We start from the raw sequence: 17,433 nt of genomic DNA on the forward strand, positions 1-17,433 counted from the left end.
GATGGTCCTCTCAGGGTTCCTGTCATTTGTAACAGTTTATAAGTTGTAACCATTTTTAGAATCTGATAAGACTGTAAGTCATCCTATCATTGGAGAAGGGCACACATGTCCTCGTAAACATTTGGATTTACTTCAGGAAGCTCGCGTACCTGGTCAGCCTGTCCATGGGCCATGTTTGGGATCAGCTTGAGCATTTATCCAAAGCCCAGATGTGACAATATCAGAGTACCTTTGTCCCGAACAGAATACCTCACTACAGTAATTCAAACGATAAGTGTTACATTGCTTCACAAAATGAGAAGTCCAGGGGCACCAGGGTGGCTCGGTTGGTTAAGTGGCCCACTCTTGATTTCGGCTCAGGTCATGATCTCAGGGTTGTGAGAGCCCGGGTCAGGCTTCGTGCTCAGTGGGGAGTCTGCTTGAGGATTCTCTCTCTCTCTCTCCCTTTGCTCCTCCCCCCACTCTCTCTCTCAAATAAATTTACAAAAAATCTTTAAAAAAAAGGTTCTTTCCTTCTCCCTCTGCCCCTCCCTAAACTTTAAAAAAAAAAAGGGCGAGAGGGCGCCTGGGTGGCTCAGTCGGTTAAGCGACTGCCTTCGGCTCAGGTCATGATCCTGGAGTCCCGGGATCGAGTCCCGCGTCGGGCTCCCTGCTCGGCGGGGAGTCTGCTTCTCCCTCTCCCACTCCCCCTGCTTGTGTTCCCTCTCTCGCTGTGTCTCTCTCTCTGTCAAATAAATAAATAAAATCTTTAATAAATAAATAAATAAGGTAGTGGGTTAGTGGGAAATGGAGAAAAGGTCTTGAGGGATCTGCTGGGTGAGAGGGTGACTCCCCAAAAGTTCCATGTTCTAATCCCTGGAACCTGAGAATGTCACTTTCTATGGCAAAAGGGGGTTGTTGCAGAGGTGGTTACATTAAGCATCTGAGATGGGAGGTTTTCCTGCTTTACCCATGGGTCCTAAATGCAACCACATGTATCTTTATAAGAAGGAGGCAGAGAGAGATCTGACAGAGGGGAGAAGGCAACGTGACCAGGGAGACGGAGGTCGTAGTGATGCAGCCACGAGGCAAGGCGCACCGACAGCCAGAGCAGAGATGAGGAAGAGAGGCTCCCCTCCAGCTCTTACGTCAGCTGTTCGGAGCCACCACACTTGTGGTGACTTGTGGCTGCAGCCACGGGAAAGTAAGACAAAGGGAAATCAGTGCTTTTGCCAGTCTTGCAGTGTCCGTACCTTACAGGCAGGAGCTGTGGGGGGTACGGGCTAGAAAGAGGTGTGCTGGGCACGCCGCCCTCCCCCCACCCACCTGCTCACAGGAGAGCCCATGCCGGCCTCCCCACCTCTCTGCAGGATTCTTCTCGGCTTCAGAATTTGGTTCTTTATCATCTCTGCTGCCAAAGAAGGAACTGCAATGTGTTCACATCAAGATATCTATTGATGTTTTTAAAATGTTGAGAGGATGGGACTGGAGGAGATGATGCTAAGTGAAATAAGTCAAGCAGAGAAAGCCAATTATCATATGGTTTTACTTATTTGTGGAACCGAAGGAATAGCAGGGAGGACATTAGGAGGAGGAAGGGAAAATGAAGGGGGTGAGTCGGAGGGGGAGACGAACCATGAGAGACGATGGACTCAGAAACAAACCGAGGGTTCCAGAGGGGAGGGGGTGGGGGGATGGGTTAGCCCCGTGATGGGTACTAAGGAGGGCACATGGAGCACTGGGTGTCATACGAAAATAATGAATCATGGAACCACTGCATCAAAAACTAATGATGTACTGTATGGTGACTAACATAACATAATAAAATTAAATTAAATTTAAAAAAATAAATAAAACGTTGAGAGGAAAGGACAAAACCCATCCCCTGCCTTGACTTATTTTTATGATTTTACTTACATGCGTGAAATGGAAATAAGTTCCACTTACAATTCGTATAAGATTAACAGAAGAGCCAAATTAAATACAGATCAATCAACAAGGCCAATAAAATTCAAGTAAAAAAAAAATGTACATTTTGTGGGGCAGATGATGACGATCCCTGAAACTAAATCTCCCTTAAAATGTGTGTATGGTATTTGCCACCGGGAGGTGGGCACTTGGGGATCAACGAGGCACCCCCAGCAGCCACGATTTCTCTGTGGGGAGCACCACACACCTTTGTCCACATTAACTGTGCCACAGCTGGGAAGATTAAATTAGCTAGCTGACCGTGGTGTTGGTGTGTCCTGAAGACACATTCCAGCTCAGATACTAGGTTCAGGTGCGAGTATGTGCTACCATCAGAATATGACTTTATTAATGATTTCCCAGGGAGTATGTATAAACAGAAAAAATAGTGAAAAAGCTATTAAATGAACGACCCAAATCAAAATAATAGTAGTTTTTTTTTTTTTAATACTAACAATTCTACAGCCAGTCTCTAGATATCATTCGTTACATTTCACCAATTCTGATGTTAGTTTTTCTGGTGTTTATTTCTGAGATTCTTAGTATTATGCTTATCTACCAATATTCACAGATGACTCCTATCAAAGTGGAGAGTGCTGCTCACTTATAATTCCTCCCAGTGCCTTTCTTCACTCTGTTATGAAACCTCTGAAGTTATCTTTAAGTCCTTTATAGATTTCTTTCATAACTTTAGACGGAGATGTCTTTATGTACACGTTTCTTGGTCCCCGCACCTTAAGGGGTATGTATTGACCCCTCCCTGGCTAATCTGGGGAACCTCCTCCCCGGCTGGCCCGGCACCTCCCGTTCTTCCTTGCAGCTTTGGTAATATTTGCAGCCTCTTTGCTCACTTTAATAAAATCTCCCACCAAATAATAAGTTGATCTAAAAATGGAAAACTCATTTAAAACATTCACCATTGGTCTTCAAGTCCATTAGTAGCTATGAATTAGCTTACTGCTACTTGGATCTTGACTTTCTTAAACAAACCAGTTTTCTTAAGCAATTCTAATGGATTATTTCTACTTGAAATGAACAAGTAAAACTGTCCTTATTGAGGACAAAATGAATGCCTGTGTAGAATGTGCTAATCAAACATAAGGGGTACGTTTAGAAAGGTTGCAGAATATAAGATCTATATGCAAATGCTGTGTTTTATGGGCTAGCAACAGAAAGTTGGAAATTGAAATTTTAAAAACACCAGTTGTTTCAGCGGGCTCGGGCTGGCATGATAAAATACCCACACTGAGTGGCTTAAACAACAGAAATTTATTTTCTCATAGTTCTCGAGGCTTTAAGCCCAAGATCAAACACCAGCAGGATTGGTTTCTAGTGAGACCTCTCTCTCTGGCTTGCAGACAGCCCCTTCTTGCTGTATCTCACATTGCTTTTTGTCTCCGTGCTTGGAGAGAGAGTCCTCTTTCCTTACAAGGACACTGGTTCTGTTGGAATAGAACCCCACCTTTATGGTCCCATCTAACTTTAATTACCTCCTTTAGGGCTGTATCTCCAAATAGAGTCACACTGGGGGTTAGGGCTTCAGCATATGAATGGGAGAGGGGTGCCACTCAATCCCAAACACCTGTCCTCATGGACACCTTTGGGGGGCATTATTTTACCCACACAGTCTGACCCCCAGCCCTCAAAGATTCACATTCATCTGACATACAAAATACATTCTCTCCATCCTAAGGTCCCCAGAAGTCCCAAGCTATTGCAGCATTAACTCAGAGTCCAAAATCTCATCAGCTCAAAAGTCCCAAATATCATCATCTTAAGTCACCAGAACGAGTTATGGTAAGACTCTGGGTATGCTCCATTTCACGACCTGTAGGCATGTTGCCCAGCTTAAATTTCATTGTTCCTAAGCTGTTGATAGTGAAGCATGACTAAATTTATTCTTTCATTATGATAGGAATCTTCCAAGGAAATATGAGTATCATCTACAATAGATAGCATTGATTAACTTCTTAAAAAAAAAAAAGTTCTAACTGGAAGTATTGATTCCAGCGTCTACATGGAGCACTCCATTAACATGCTGGCAGAGTGAAGGGAATTGCTTCCTGTGTTTTCATAGTTTTTTCCTTGGACTAAACGGCTCTCCATGTTAGGTTCATCACTAATGGTACAAGCAGCAGTGAGCTGATGTTAAACAAATCTGTATCATTGGAACTCATGAATTAACGGTTCAGACTTGGAAAAATGGACAGTTTCTGTGCTCCTCAGTGGCACAGTTGGTTGAGTGTCCAACTCTTGATTTTAGCTCAGGTCATGATCTCAGGGTTGTGAGATCCAGCCCCACGTCAGGCTCTGTGCTCAGCAGAGAGTCTGCTTGAGGTTCTCTTTCCCTCTTCCTCTATCTCTCCTGCTCTCTCTCTCTCTCTCTCTCAAATCAATCAATCAGTCAATCTTTTAAAAAACCAGACAGTTTGATTTCCGTATGTTCCTCTGAGTGTATAGAAGCAAACAAATATGACGAGCTTCTATAGAAAGAACATACAAATATGTTCCCTGTGACTTATTCTAAATACCAGAGTACTTTTACTCTGACCCTGCAGTTGGGATCTGCCTCCGCTGTGAAGCTGTGTCCCACCTGCCCACCAGGCCTTGTCCTCTTGGTTTGAAAACCCTTATACTTGACACCTGCCACATCACACACAGCGGGGAGAACACTTGCTGAGTGCCACTGTTGTATGTGTTCCTTGTTGATCTGATTCAGAGGCTAAATTTTTCACATTACAGAAATGTGTCAATAAAAATGGTTTTTAAACCTTTTATTTACAGAATTTTTTTTTTTAACCTGGAGAACATAGTGTTTTATCAGGCTCCTCATAAGCATTACCTTCCTGATAGTTTCTGTATTCTGGAATTTAATTAGCATCCACTTTTGGAATAGGCTGCACACAAGCCAGATTCTGTGAACGATGTCAACGTTCAGGTTTCCCTGCGAATGTGGCTAATCTAGCTTGACTCACTTTCCACACATCTTCAGAGAAGCCTTGCAACCTCTGAGTAGCTCAGGTTTGCCTTCCATAAAGTGGCTTTCCTTCCTCCAGTTTCTTATAGGATCAAGAGTTAAAATTGCCCGTGTCCTACGAAGACAGCAGAGCATTTTTGTAGTTGTCGCTTATTCGTTTCTAACACAAGCAGAACTAACGAGACCTCTCACTAATCTGGGTAGATTTTCTTTGTTACTATATCGGGTTTGTCAGTAGCTAACCTCCACTTGCAGTGATTGAAAACCTCAAGAGGTTATGCTTCACATTAATCCATTTTAGGGTGGTGGAATTTATTTCTAATTTTAAAAATCTCTAGAGAACATTCCAAAATGTTCCCCAGTAATTGTGCTACTTAACAACATAACTGTTTAACAAGCATCCGGAGAGGATCATGAGCAATTTCCGTTGTATTCTGACCTACATAAAGATAGCTGCCTCACTAGGGATTAGGAGGTGCCTCTGAATGCCAGTGAGCTGACCAGGATGCCACGGTAACTACAAGTGCCATGTGGTTATCCAGCTATCGGGCTGAAGATAACTTTACTTTTTGGTCATCCCCCAATTACCTTCAGGATGCAATCCAAACTATAAAAGCCACTGGGCACTTCTTGTATCTCCACCGGTATGTTGACTTCCAGTTTAAGTCGACTTCTGGTTCAAGGTGACGTCCAGTTTATGATGGCTGATTGAGCACAGAAATCTTTCCCTTCTGTTTTCAAGCAGGTAGAAATGAGAGAAAATAAATAGTCAAAACATAGCTGCACTCAAAAACAAGAAAGAGTTTTTCATATACCTAGAACAGAATGGTATCCTTGAAAGAAGGACCACCAGGTAAAAACTTAAAGCAGCAAGTAAGACCAAACTCCTGCCACCCTCAAGTAGCAGACTGGATCAGACCCAACAGGAGGGGCTAGGATATTGATGTCCATGAGGGGGCTAGGGACTGGACAGGGGCCCCATGCCTTAAAACTGGGTTCATGTTCAGAAGGTCTTGAATCACATTACCCATAACTGGCAAAGGGCTCCAGCCCAAATGGCAGCATGAGACCCAGATAGCCTCCAAGTGCCCAGGACTTTGCTGGTGACCACACCACCAGGAGTCTCTCATGACCCAGGACGCTTGCAGGGAAGAAGTTTACAACTGAGTTACAAGGACCTGCAGGAACTATCCCCTAAAAAGCAGAACACCAGCGTAGGAGGAGCGAGATGGCGGAGGAGGAGGAGACCTAAATTTCATCTGGTCCCAGGAATTGAGCTAAATAGGGATCAAACCATTCTGAACACCTATGAACTCAACAGGAGATCGAAGAAAAGAATAGCAGCAGCTCTCTGAACAGAGAAGCGACCACTTACTGGAAGGTAGGACGTGCGGAGAAGTGAATCCGAGGCGATATTCGGGAGGATAGACGGCGGGGGAGGGGGCCTCCGTCGGCCGCTTCTGGCAAGTGCTAGAGCCGCGGAGCACAAAATCGGACCTTTTAGAAGTCGGCTCCGCTGAGGGACGTCGCTGCAGTGGCTAAGCAGGGGGTGGAATCCTCCCGGGACAGTGTGGTCTCAGGACCCTCGGGGTCACAAAAAGACCGGGGGTGCCTGAGTGCGGCAGAGCTCCCAGGGATCGGAGCGGGGAAGCCGGCTGCAGAGACGGAGCCGAGGCGCGGGCTCTCAGCTCGGGGTGGCCATAAACTGTGATCCGCGGCCCAGTCGGGCCACTGCTCCTCCAGCAGGGACCCAACAAGCGGCAGAGCCGGGGAGACTCCCCTTCCTCCCCCGGGAGGAGCGGCGCGGGAGCGCACCGCGGGGATCTGCTGGGTTTGGAGACTCCACACGGGGTCGGGTGCCAGAGATAGAAACGCTCGGTCACAGGCCGGGTGAGCACGGAGTGCGGCCGGAGACCGGGGACACGGGAGTGACTGCTTTTCTCTGGGGGCGCACTGAGGAGCGGGGCCCCAAGTTCTCGGCTCCTCCGGGTGGAGATTGGGAGGCCACCATTTTCACCCTGGTCCTCCAAAGCTGCACCGAGAGCTTGCAGGGAACAAAAGCTCCTGAGATCAAACCCGAGCAGCTTGCTTAGCCCGGACTCACAAGGGCGGGGCAATTCCGCCTCCGGCAAAGACATTTGGGAACCATGGCAACAGGCCCCTCCCCCAGAAGAACTGCACGAACAGCCAGCAAGCCAAGACCAAGTTTACCGATCAAGGAGAACGGGAGAACTCCAGCGCTAGGGGAATACTACACATAGAATTCATGGCCTTTTTACCATGATTCTTTAGTCTTTCAAAGTTAATTTTTTTTAACTTTTTCTTTTTCTTTTTTTTGAATTTTTCTTTTTCCCTTTTTCAACAACATCTTCTCAATCCCTTTTTTAAAAAATCTTTTTTATTTTTCATTTTTAGAGCCATATTCTATCCCTTCATTGTAGTTAACCTTATTTTTGGTACATATATATATAAGTTGTTCTGTTTTTAAAATTTAGGGATACAGTTTCTTCTTACAGATCAAAATGTACCTTACATCTCTATTATATGGCTTTGTTCTAGTCTCCTGCCGGATCACATTCTCTCCCCCTTTTTTTAAAATCCTCTTCTTTCTTTTTTCAACCAACTTCTTATCTTATCAATTCCTTTTATAAAATCTTTTATGATTTTCATCTTTACAGTCATATTCCATCCCTTCATCACATTTACCCTTATTTTTGTACATATATAAGTTTTTCTTTCTTTAAAATTTTGGGAAGCACATTCTTAAAACAGACCAAAATACGCCCAAAATCTACTGTGTGGCACTGATCTGTTCACCAGCCTGATCATATTTAATCATATTCTGTTTTTTTGTTTGTTTGTTTCTTTTTCTTTTTCTTTTCTTTTTTCTTTCTTTCCATTTGTTTTCCACCAGTTTCAGGTCTCTTCTGAAATGTTTAGTGTATATTTTTCTGGGGTCGTTGTTACCCTCTTAGCATTTTGTTCTCTCATTCATCTATTCTCCTCTGGACAAAGTGACGATGGAAAAAGTCACCTCAAAAAAAAGACAAGAGGCAGTACTGACTGCCAGGGACCTAATCAGTACGGATATTAGTAAGATGTCGGAACTAGAGTTCAGAATGACGATTTTAAAGAAACTAGCTGGGCTTGAAAAAGCATGGAAGATAGTAGAGAAACCCTTTCTGGAGAAATAAAAGAACTAAAATCTAACCAAATCGAAATCAAAAAGGCTGTTAATGAGGTGAAACCAAAAATGGAGGCTCTAACTGCTAGGATAAATGAGGCAGAAGAGAGAATTAGTGCTATAGAGGACCAAATAATGGAAAATCAGGAAGCTGAGAAAAAGAGAGATAAACAACTACTGGATCACAAGGAGAGAATTCGAGAGATAAGTGATACCGTAAGACAAAACAATATTAGAATAATTGGGATTCTAGAAGAAGAAGAAAGAGAGAGAGGGGCAGAAGGTATATTAGAGCAAATTATAACAGAGAACTTCCCTAATGTGGGGAAGGAAACAGGCATCAAAATCCAGAAGGCACAGAGAACCCCCCTCAAAATCAATAAAAATAGGTAAACACCTAGACACCTAATAGTAAAACTTACAAGTCTCAGAGACAAGGAGAAAATCCTGAGAGCAGCTCAGGACAAGAGATATGTAACCTACAATGGTAGAAACATTAGATTGACAACAGACCTATCCACAGAGACCTGGCAGGCCAGAAAGGACTGGCATGATATCTTCAGAGCACTAAACGAGAAAAATATGCAGCCAAGAATACTATATCCAGCTAGGCTGTCATTGAAAATAGAAGGAGAGATAAAAAGCTTCCAGGACAAACAAAAACTAAAGGAATTTGAAAACACCAAACCAGCCCTACCAGAAATATTGAAAGGGGTCCTCTAAGCAAAGAGACAACCTAAAGGTAACATAGACCAGAAAGGAACACAGACAATATACAGTAACAGTCACCTTACAGGCAATACAATGGCACTAAATTCATATCTTTCAATAGTTACCCTGAATGTAGATGGGCTAAATGCCCCAATGAAAAGACACAGGCTATCAGAGTGGATAAAAAAACAAGACCCATCGACATGCTGTCTGCAAGAGACTCATTTCAGACCCAAAGTCACACCCACATTGAAAGTCAGGGGGTGGAAAACCATTTACCATGCTAATGGACACCAAAAGAAAGCTGAGGTGGCAATCCTTATATCAGACAAGTTAGATTTTAAACCAAAGACTATAATAAGAGATGAGGAAGAACACTGTATCATACTTAATGGGTCTATCCAACAAGAAGATCTAACAATTGTAAATATCTATGCCCCTAACATGGGAGCAGCCAATTCTATAAGGCAATTAATAACAAAATCAAAGAAACACATCTACAACAATGCAATAATAGTGGGGGACTTTAACACCCCCCTGGCTGAAATGGACAGATCATCTAAGCAAAAGATCAACAAGGAAATAAAGGCTTTACATGACACACTGGAGCAAATGGACTTCACAGATATATTCAGAACAATCCATCCCAAAGCAACAGAATACACATTCTTCTCTAGTGCCCACGGAACATTCTCCAGAATAGATCACATCCTAAGTCACAAATCAGGTCTCAGCCGGTACCAAAAGACTGGGATCATTCCCTGCATATTTTCAGACCACAATGCTTTGAAACTAGAACTCAATCACAAGAGGAACGTCGGAAAGAACTCGAATACATGGAGGGTAAAAGGCATCCTACTAAAGAATGAATGGGTCAACCGGGAAATTAAAGAAGAATTTAAAAAATTCATGGAAACCAATGAAAATGAAAACACAACTGTTCAAAATCTTTGGGATACAGCAAAGGCGGTCCTAAGAGGAAAGTATATAGCAATACAAGCCTTTCTCAAGAAACAAGAAAGGTCTCAAATACACAACCTAACCCTACACCTAAAGGAGCTGGAGAAAGAACAGCAAATAAAGCCTAAACCCAGCAGGAGAAGAGAAATAGTAAAGATCAGAGCAGAAATCAATGAAATAGAAACCAAAGGAACAGTAGAACAGATCAACAAAACTAGGAGCCGGTTCTTTGAAAGAATTAACAAGATTGATAAACCCCTGGCCAGACTCATCAAAAGGAAAAGAGAAATGACCCAAATAAATAAAATCATGAATGAAAGAGGAGAGATCACAACGAACACCAAAGAAATACAAGCAATTATAAGAACATATTATGAGCAACTATATGCCAGCAAATTAGACAATCTGGAAGAAATAGATGCATTCCTACAGCTGTATAAAGTACCAAAACTGAACCAGGAAGAAATAGAAAACTCGAACAGACCTATAACCACTAAGGAAATTGAAGCAGTCATCAAAAATCTCCCAACAGACAAAAGCCTAGGGCCAGATGGCTTCCCACGGGAATTCTACCAAACATTTAAAGAATAATTAATACCTATTCTTCTGAAACTGTTCCAAAAAAATAGAAATGAAAGGAAAACTTCCAAACTCATTTTATGAGGCCACCATTACCTTGATTCTCAAACCAAAACCCCATCAATAAGGAGAATTATAGACCGATATCCCTGATGAACATGGATGCAAAAATACTCACCAAAATAATAGCCAATAGGATCCAACGGTCCATTAAAAGATTATTCACCACGACCAAGTGGGATTTCTCCTTGGGCTGCAAGGTTGGTTCCACATCTGCAAATCAATCAGTGTGATACAATACATTAACAAAAGACAGAACAAGAACCATATGATCCTCTCAATAGATGCAGAAAAAGCATTTGACAAAGTACAGCAATGTTTCTTGATCAAAACTCTTCAGAGTGTTGGGATAGAGGGTACATACCTCCATATCATAAAAGCCATCTATGAAAAATGCAAAGCGAATATCATTCTCAATGGGGAATAACTGAGAGCTTTCCCCCTGAGGTCAGGAATGCCGCAGGGATGTCCACTATCACCACTGCTATTCAACATAGTATTAGAAGTCTTAGCCACAGCAATCAGACAACAAAAAGAAACAAAAGGCATCCGAATCAGCAAAGAAGTCAAAGTCTCACTCTTTGCAGATGATATGATACTTTCTGTGGAAAATCCAAAAGACTCCACCCCGGAACTGCTAGAACTCATACAGGAATTCAGTAAAGTGGCAGGATATAAAATCAATGCACAGAAATCAGTGGCATTCCTATACACCAACAAGACAGAAGAAAGAGAAATCAAGGAGTCGATCCCATTTACAATTGCACCCAAAACCATAAGATACCTAGGAATCAATCTAACCAAAGAGGCAAAGGATCTGTACTCAGAAAACTATAAAATACCCATGAAAGAAATTGAGGAAGACACAAAGAAATGGAAAAACATTCCATGCTCATGGATTGGAAGAACACACATTGTGAAGATGTCTATGCTACCTAGAGCAGTCTTCACATTCAATGCAATCCCTATCAAAATACCATCCACTTTTTTCAAAGACATGGAACAAATCATCCTAAAATTCGTATGGAACCAGAAGAGACCCCGAATAGCCAGAGGAATGTTGAAAAAGAAAAGCAAAGCTGGCGGCATCACAATTCCGGACTTCCAGCTCTATTACAAAGCTGTCATCATCAAGACAGTATGGTACTGGCACAAAAACAGACACATAGATCAATGGAACAGAATCGAGAGCCCAGAAATGGACCCTCAACTCTATGGTCATCTCATCTTTGACAAAGCAGGAAAGAATGTCCAATGGAATAAAGACAGTCTCTTCAACAAATGGTGTTGGGAAAATTGGACAGCCACATGCAGAAGAATGAAACTGGACCATTTCCTTACACCACACACAAAAATAGACTCCAAATGGTTGAAAGACCTAAACATTAGACGGGAGTCATCAAAATCCTAAAGGAGAACACAGGCAGAAACCTCTTTGACCTCAGGCATAGCAACTTCTTCCTAGAAACATCGCCAAAGGCAAGGGAAGCAAAGGCAAAAATGAACTATTGGGACTTCATCAAGATAAAAAGCTTTTGACAACAAAACCAAAAGACAACTGACAGAATGGGAGAAGATATTTGCAAATGACCTATCAGATAAAGGGCTGGTATCCAAAAATATCTATAAAGAACTTTTTAAACTCAAACCCCAAAGAACTAATAATCCAATCAAAAAATGGGCAGAAGACATGAACAGACATTTTTCCAAAGAAGACATCCAAATGGCCAACAGACACGTGAAAAAGTGCTCAACATCGCTCGGCATCAGGGAAATCCAAATGAAAACCTCAACGAGATACCACCTCACACCAGTCAGAATGGCTAAAATTAACAAGTCAGGAAACGACAGATGTTGGCGGGGATGCAGAGAAAGGGGAACCCTCCTACACTGTTCGTGGGAATGCAATCTGGTGCAACCACTCTGGAAAACAGTATGGAGGTTCCTCAAACAGTTGAAAATAGAGCTACGATACGACCCAGCAATTGCACTACTGGGTCTTTACCGCAAAGATACAAATGTAATGATCAGAAGGAGTATGGTCACCCCAGTGTTTATAGCAGCAATGTCCACAATGGCCAAACTATGGAAAGAGCCAAGAAGTCCATCAACAGATGAATAGATAAAGAAGATGTGGTATATATGTACAATGGAATATTATGCAGCCATCAAAAAACATGAAATCTTGCCATTTGCAACAACGTGGATGGAACTAGATAGAGGGTATTATGCTAAGCGAAATAAGTCAATCAGAGAAAGACATGTATCATATGATCTCACTGATATGAGGAATTCTTAATCTCAGGAAACAAACTGAGGGTTGCTGGAGTGGTGGGGGGTGGGAGGGATGGGGTGGCTGGGTGACAGACATTGGGGAGGGTATGTGCTATGGTGAGCGCTGTGAATTGTATAAGACTGATGAATCACAGACCTCTACCTCTGAATCAAATAATACAGTATATGTTTAAAAAAAATGATAGTAGGAAAGGAAAAATGAACAGGGGGATATTGGAGGGGGAGATGAACCATGAGAGACCTTGGATTCTGAGAAACAAACTTAAGGTTCTAGAGGGGAAGGGGGGTGGGGGATGGGTTAGCCTGGTGATGGGTATTAAAGAGGGCACGTATTGAATGGAGCACTGGGTGTTATATGCAAACAATGAATCATGGAACACTACATCAAAAACTAATGATGTAATGTATGGTAATTAACATAACATAAGAAAATAAAAGTAAAAGTAAAATATTTTAAAAAGTAATAGTTTAAAAAGAGAAAATACATTTCTACATTAATAGAACAGTTGTTTGTAAAAAGAGATTTTCAGAAAGTGAATAAATTACCTTTTCCATCTTTTACCTGAGTTTGTTTAAATGGCAGGCTTACATTCTTTTCTCATTACATGCATGGATACCTCAAGAAGTGAGCTAGAATCTTCCTTGAATAGTGAAGTTTACTCAGATAAAATTTATGTTTTAATAGACCTATTTATTTTCTGACCATATGCTTAAGAGTGTCTCAGATTTCTTTCTTCTTTTCTTTTCTTTTTTTTTTTTTTTTACACTGCTTTGGGCCATTGTACAACCGTCTGTCGTCTCAGAAATTTTTATACTTTGTTCTTGTTTTATTTATTTTACTTTTTATTGAAATATACTTGACACATGTGATTGTGTAAGTTTAAAGTGTACAACATGCTGATTTAATACATTTATATATTTCAATATGATTGCCTTTGAGCGGTTTGCTAATGCCTTTATCAGGTCACATAATTATCATTTCTTTTTTTAGTGGGAGTAAGTAAGATCTAAGCTGTTAGCAGATGTGATATTTATAATACAGCATTGTTGTCTGTAATCACTATACTCTGCATTTGATCTCCAGGACTGATTTTTCAACTAGTTGCAAATATATTTCTTAATTAGTAGATCACAGTATTACTTCACTACCTTGATGTCTAGTTATCTTTAAAATAGTCATTTACTGTTTGTTTTCCACACTGACATACATCGCGTCTAAAGCTGTGTGTACTTTTTTCTGGGGCTGCTTCAGTTGCTGATGGAAAGGTCCTACGGGGAAGAATTAGATTTGGTTTAACAGCTTCTGTTTAGCACCTGGGAGAGCTCCCCATATAATCAGGTCTAATGAAGGTCACTTTGAAAGGTATCATTCTGTAATTTTCAAAAGACTTTCACACATTAGTCCTTTTTGATATTCAAGAAATTAATTGACGCACACAGTAACACGTGACTCTTCTGACAACTTCAGTAATCAGTAACATCCAGAGAGGCCAAAAGAAAGAAACCATATAGGAGATGTAATAAAATCTATGCATTAGAATCCTACAAGGAGCTTTGGGGGGTTCATTCAGAGTATTTATTTATGTTATCATGCCATCTAGCAAAAATGCTCATTGTTTTCCCCACCTGCCACGGATTTTGAAGCAGAAAATTAAAAGAGGCAAAGGGTCCTGTTGAGGGCAAGCTCTAAGACAGCCCAAGAACTAGAAGGTGCCTCCACAGGCAGAAACTGAAAAGAGAAACAGGCATAACAACCTAACATCAAAATGTAAAAACAACATGGATCTTAAACCCCCCTCATGTAAGCTGCACACAGACCTACACACCTTGATTAGCACTGAGGAGAGCCCCACACAGCAGCCCAGCACAGAACTGATGAAATGAGGACCCCGAGTCTTCAAGAGAAGTGCCCTGACAGCTGCCATCTTCTGTTCTAGAAGGACGATGTACATCAGAAATGGTTAATACTGTTGTTGGTATAGCGGAAGTGAGAGTGGTCTAACCTACTACCCTTGTGTGTTTACTCTGTTAGCTACAACCCCAGAAGCTTCCACCTTGGGAAATAAGATGAATGTTGCCAGGTTTCTACAGGCTCACCCTCTGGTGCCATTAACTAAACATCTCCTCTTGGGATGGATATGAGATTGGTACCTTCAAGGCTCACCCCAGGCGCTTACTCCCAAGTGGAGTGATGGAGAATGAAGCAAGGTGAAATCTGGTAGTCTGCACATAGACATTTGAGGTGTGATTCCATCTGAACAAGAACTGATTCCCAACCCAGAGACAGCCAGGGACAAGTGAGGCATATGGAGAATCAATACTTGCAGGATATGTCACTCACCTTTTCATCCCCAGCACCCAACATGCTGCCAAGTGTTGGCATTGAATAAATGCATCATGAGTGATTGATTACATCACACCACTGAGATCCATTCTGGACACCTGTTGCTTCCTCTCCTGATATTCCCAACTTGTTCATAAATGAGTCTTGAAACGTTTACCTCTGTTCCTAAGAAATACGATCATTTGTGTGTTCGAGTGGAGGGGGAGAAATACCATTTTACTGCACCATGATCCCCTTACCATAGCTTTTGATATTTTAATTAAAACCAAAAAAACATGACTGGCTTTTGTTCAGCCCTTATGTTATGTAGAGAAAGTATATGTTTTACCATACATACTATTTCTGAATGGCAACCCCAATGTTTTATGGTCCTCTCTTTTTTTAACCCCAAAATAAAAGGTTTAACTATTTGCCCTGTTCTTTTCTAGCGGAAGATACTAGTCTGTCTCAAAAGAAGAAGGTCACAGTGGAAGATCTCTTCAGTGATGATTTCAAAATTCATGACCCTGAGGCTAAGTGGATAAGTGGTAAGTCCTGAGTCCTGTGTGCACGCACAGGAAGCTACTTTTCCACAGTTTGGGTTTGGTCTGTTAGACCATGTTCTCTCTCTGGCTGTAGAAGTGGATGCCCAGAGCTCTTGCTGTGATAATCATCTTACTATCATTCTAAAAAAAAATGTGGATCTGGTAAAATGGGGCTGTTTCTTCGTGAGAAGTGGGTTCTCTTTGTCACCTCCCTGAATCATTCTTTCTCAGATGGAGATGTGAGTTGTTGCTAAGCAACAGGACCAGGCAGAGATACAGGCGAGCTCCCTTGCTCTCCATGTTCTTTTTTCCCTTTTGTACGGCCCTGCTTTCACTCCCCGCTAGATAGAGGGGCCGAAAGGAACTCAAAGGCTTCTTCTCGAATGCCAGTAAATGAACGAGAGTATGGAGCCTGGTGCACATTTGAGAATAAATTTATTTTCTTCTTGCCCTTTAGTCTGGATGTAATCTACTTTTCTTGTTCGGGGGGTGTGGTTAAACAACAAAACAGAATTGGAGGCAAAAGGCAAATGTATGTTCATGATGCATTTTTTGGTCCAGGACATAATCCATTTCATCCACCTGTGGCTGAACTAATTTCCAAGTGTAGTCATGGGAGAGAAGGTGTGAATGACCATGCACCATCCTCTGCAGGCTTTGCTGCCTCCCCCTTAAGTAGTCCAGCCAGCGTACCGCTCCTGCTGTCTCCATGAATGTGGGTTTCATTGAGGGATCTTCAGTGGGATGCACTTGAAACTTAATCCTCAGGTCAGAGAACCTTTATGGTGGAATGCTGGAGGTCTAGTTCACATCCTGGCTTTTATAATAAATGAGGCCCAGAGAGGTTAAGTGATTTTTTTTTTGAGGTCACACAGCTTGCCAGTGGCACAGATGGTTGGAAGCCTGTCTCCTGACTTCCCATTTAGTGCTCTTCCCACTACTGTCTGGTTGAGTGACACAGTGTTACTGTGTTTTCTTGCTGTCAGGCTGCTTCTGAAACGCTGCTCATGCTTCACAAACTCAAAAATCAACTAGCAATGGCTCTTCGCCATTTGTCTCCAACTAGGGCACTAGCTTCTCTTTTATCCTCAACTGTGGCCTCAGTATTCGTTTCTGATCCTTAGATTAGCTTATTTAAAAATGAGAGAAGTAGATGGAGCTCAGAGGGAATGTATTTTATACAAAGGAATTAGAGAGAAATAGGAGCAGGGTGCTGGGAATAGCAGTTGCGGGGGGGGGACCCACAGAAATCCAGAATGTGGAGAGAGCCAAGGTCTTTTTGTTTGATGGAGGAAGTAATTTTACCTTTTGTGTTGAGGGAGACTTAGCACTTGCTCTCAGTTTGTGTTGACCCTTTGCATAGGCAGGAGGAAAGCACCAATAGCATACTCCGGGCTCAGTCTTGGAAATGAAAGGTGATTACCCTCTTCTTAAAGATTGTGAAGTCATATTCTAGAAACAGAGCTAACAATGAGTGACCAGGCATTTCAGTCTTAAAGAATGGCTATAGGGGTTTACTAATTAGAGAAAGCAGAGAATAGACCCCTGGGGAATGTAAGGCTAGAATGTTAGTCTGTGCTAAACCTTAGCGAAGAAAAGACAGTGGAGAGAGAAAGAGGAGAGAAGGGAGGGGGAGGAGAGGAAAACTGGTAGAGAGGCAAAATCTAGGGATAAAACAGATTGGAGACAGGGAACACTGAACCATAGCTGTGGGGTTCAGAGCAAGTCAGAAGAAGCCCTGCAAAGACTCCATGAAGTGCAAAAATAATATTCCTATGTCTGTTTATTAGGGTGCCCATAGTTGCAGACTGGGCCTAAATCAGCATTCTATAAGCAAAAACCAAAATTTATT

At 42.1% G+C, this 17,433-nt stretch overlaps 1 protein-coding gene across 5 annotated transcripts in view; it reads left to right on the forward strand.

The window, feature by feature from the left end:
* Nucleotides 1-17,433, forward strand: part of DPP6 (dipeptidyl peptidase like 6) — a 956,302-nt gene that overhangs the window by 586,363 nt on the left and 352,506 nt on the right. For all 5 annotated transcript variants that reach the window (XM_027574866.1, XM_027574864.2, XM_027574862.1 and 2 more), the window contains exon 3: nucleotides 15,486-15,584. In XM_027574866.1, coding sequence (XP_027430667.1) covers nucleotides 15,486-15,584 — 99 coding nt within the window. The remainder of the gene's footprint in view (nucleotides 1-15,485; nucleotides 15,585-17,433) is intronic.

This window comes from Zalophus californianus, chromosome 12 (assembly GCF_009762305.2).
Source record: "Zalophus californianus isolate mZalCal1 chromosome 12, mZalCal1.pri.v2, whole genome shotgun sequence".
NCBI lineage: Eukaryota > Metazoa > Chordata > Mammalia > Carnivora > Otariidae > Zalophus > Zalophus californianus.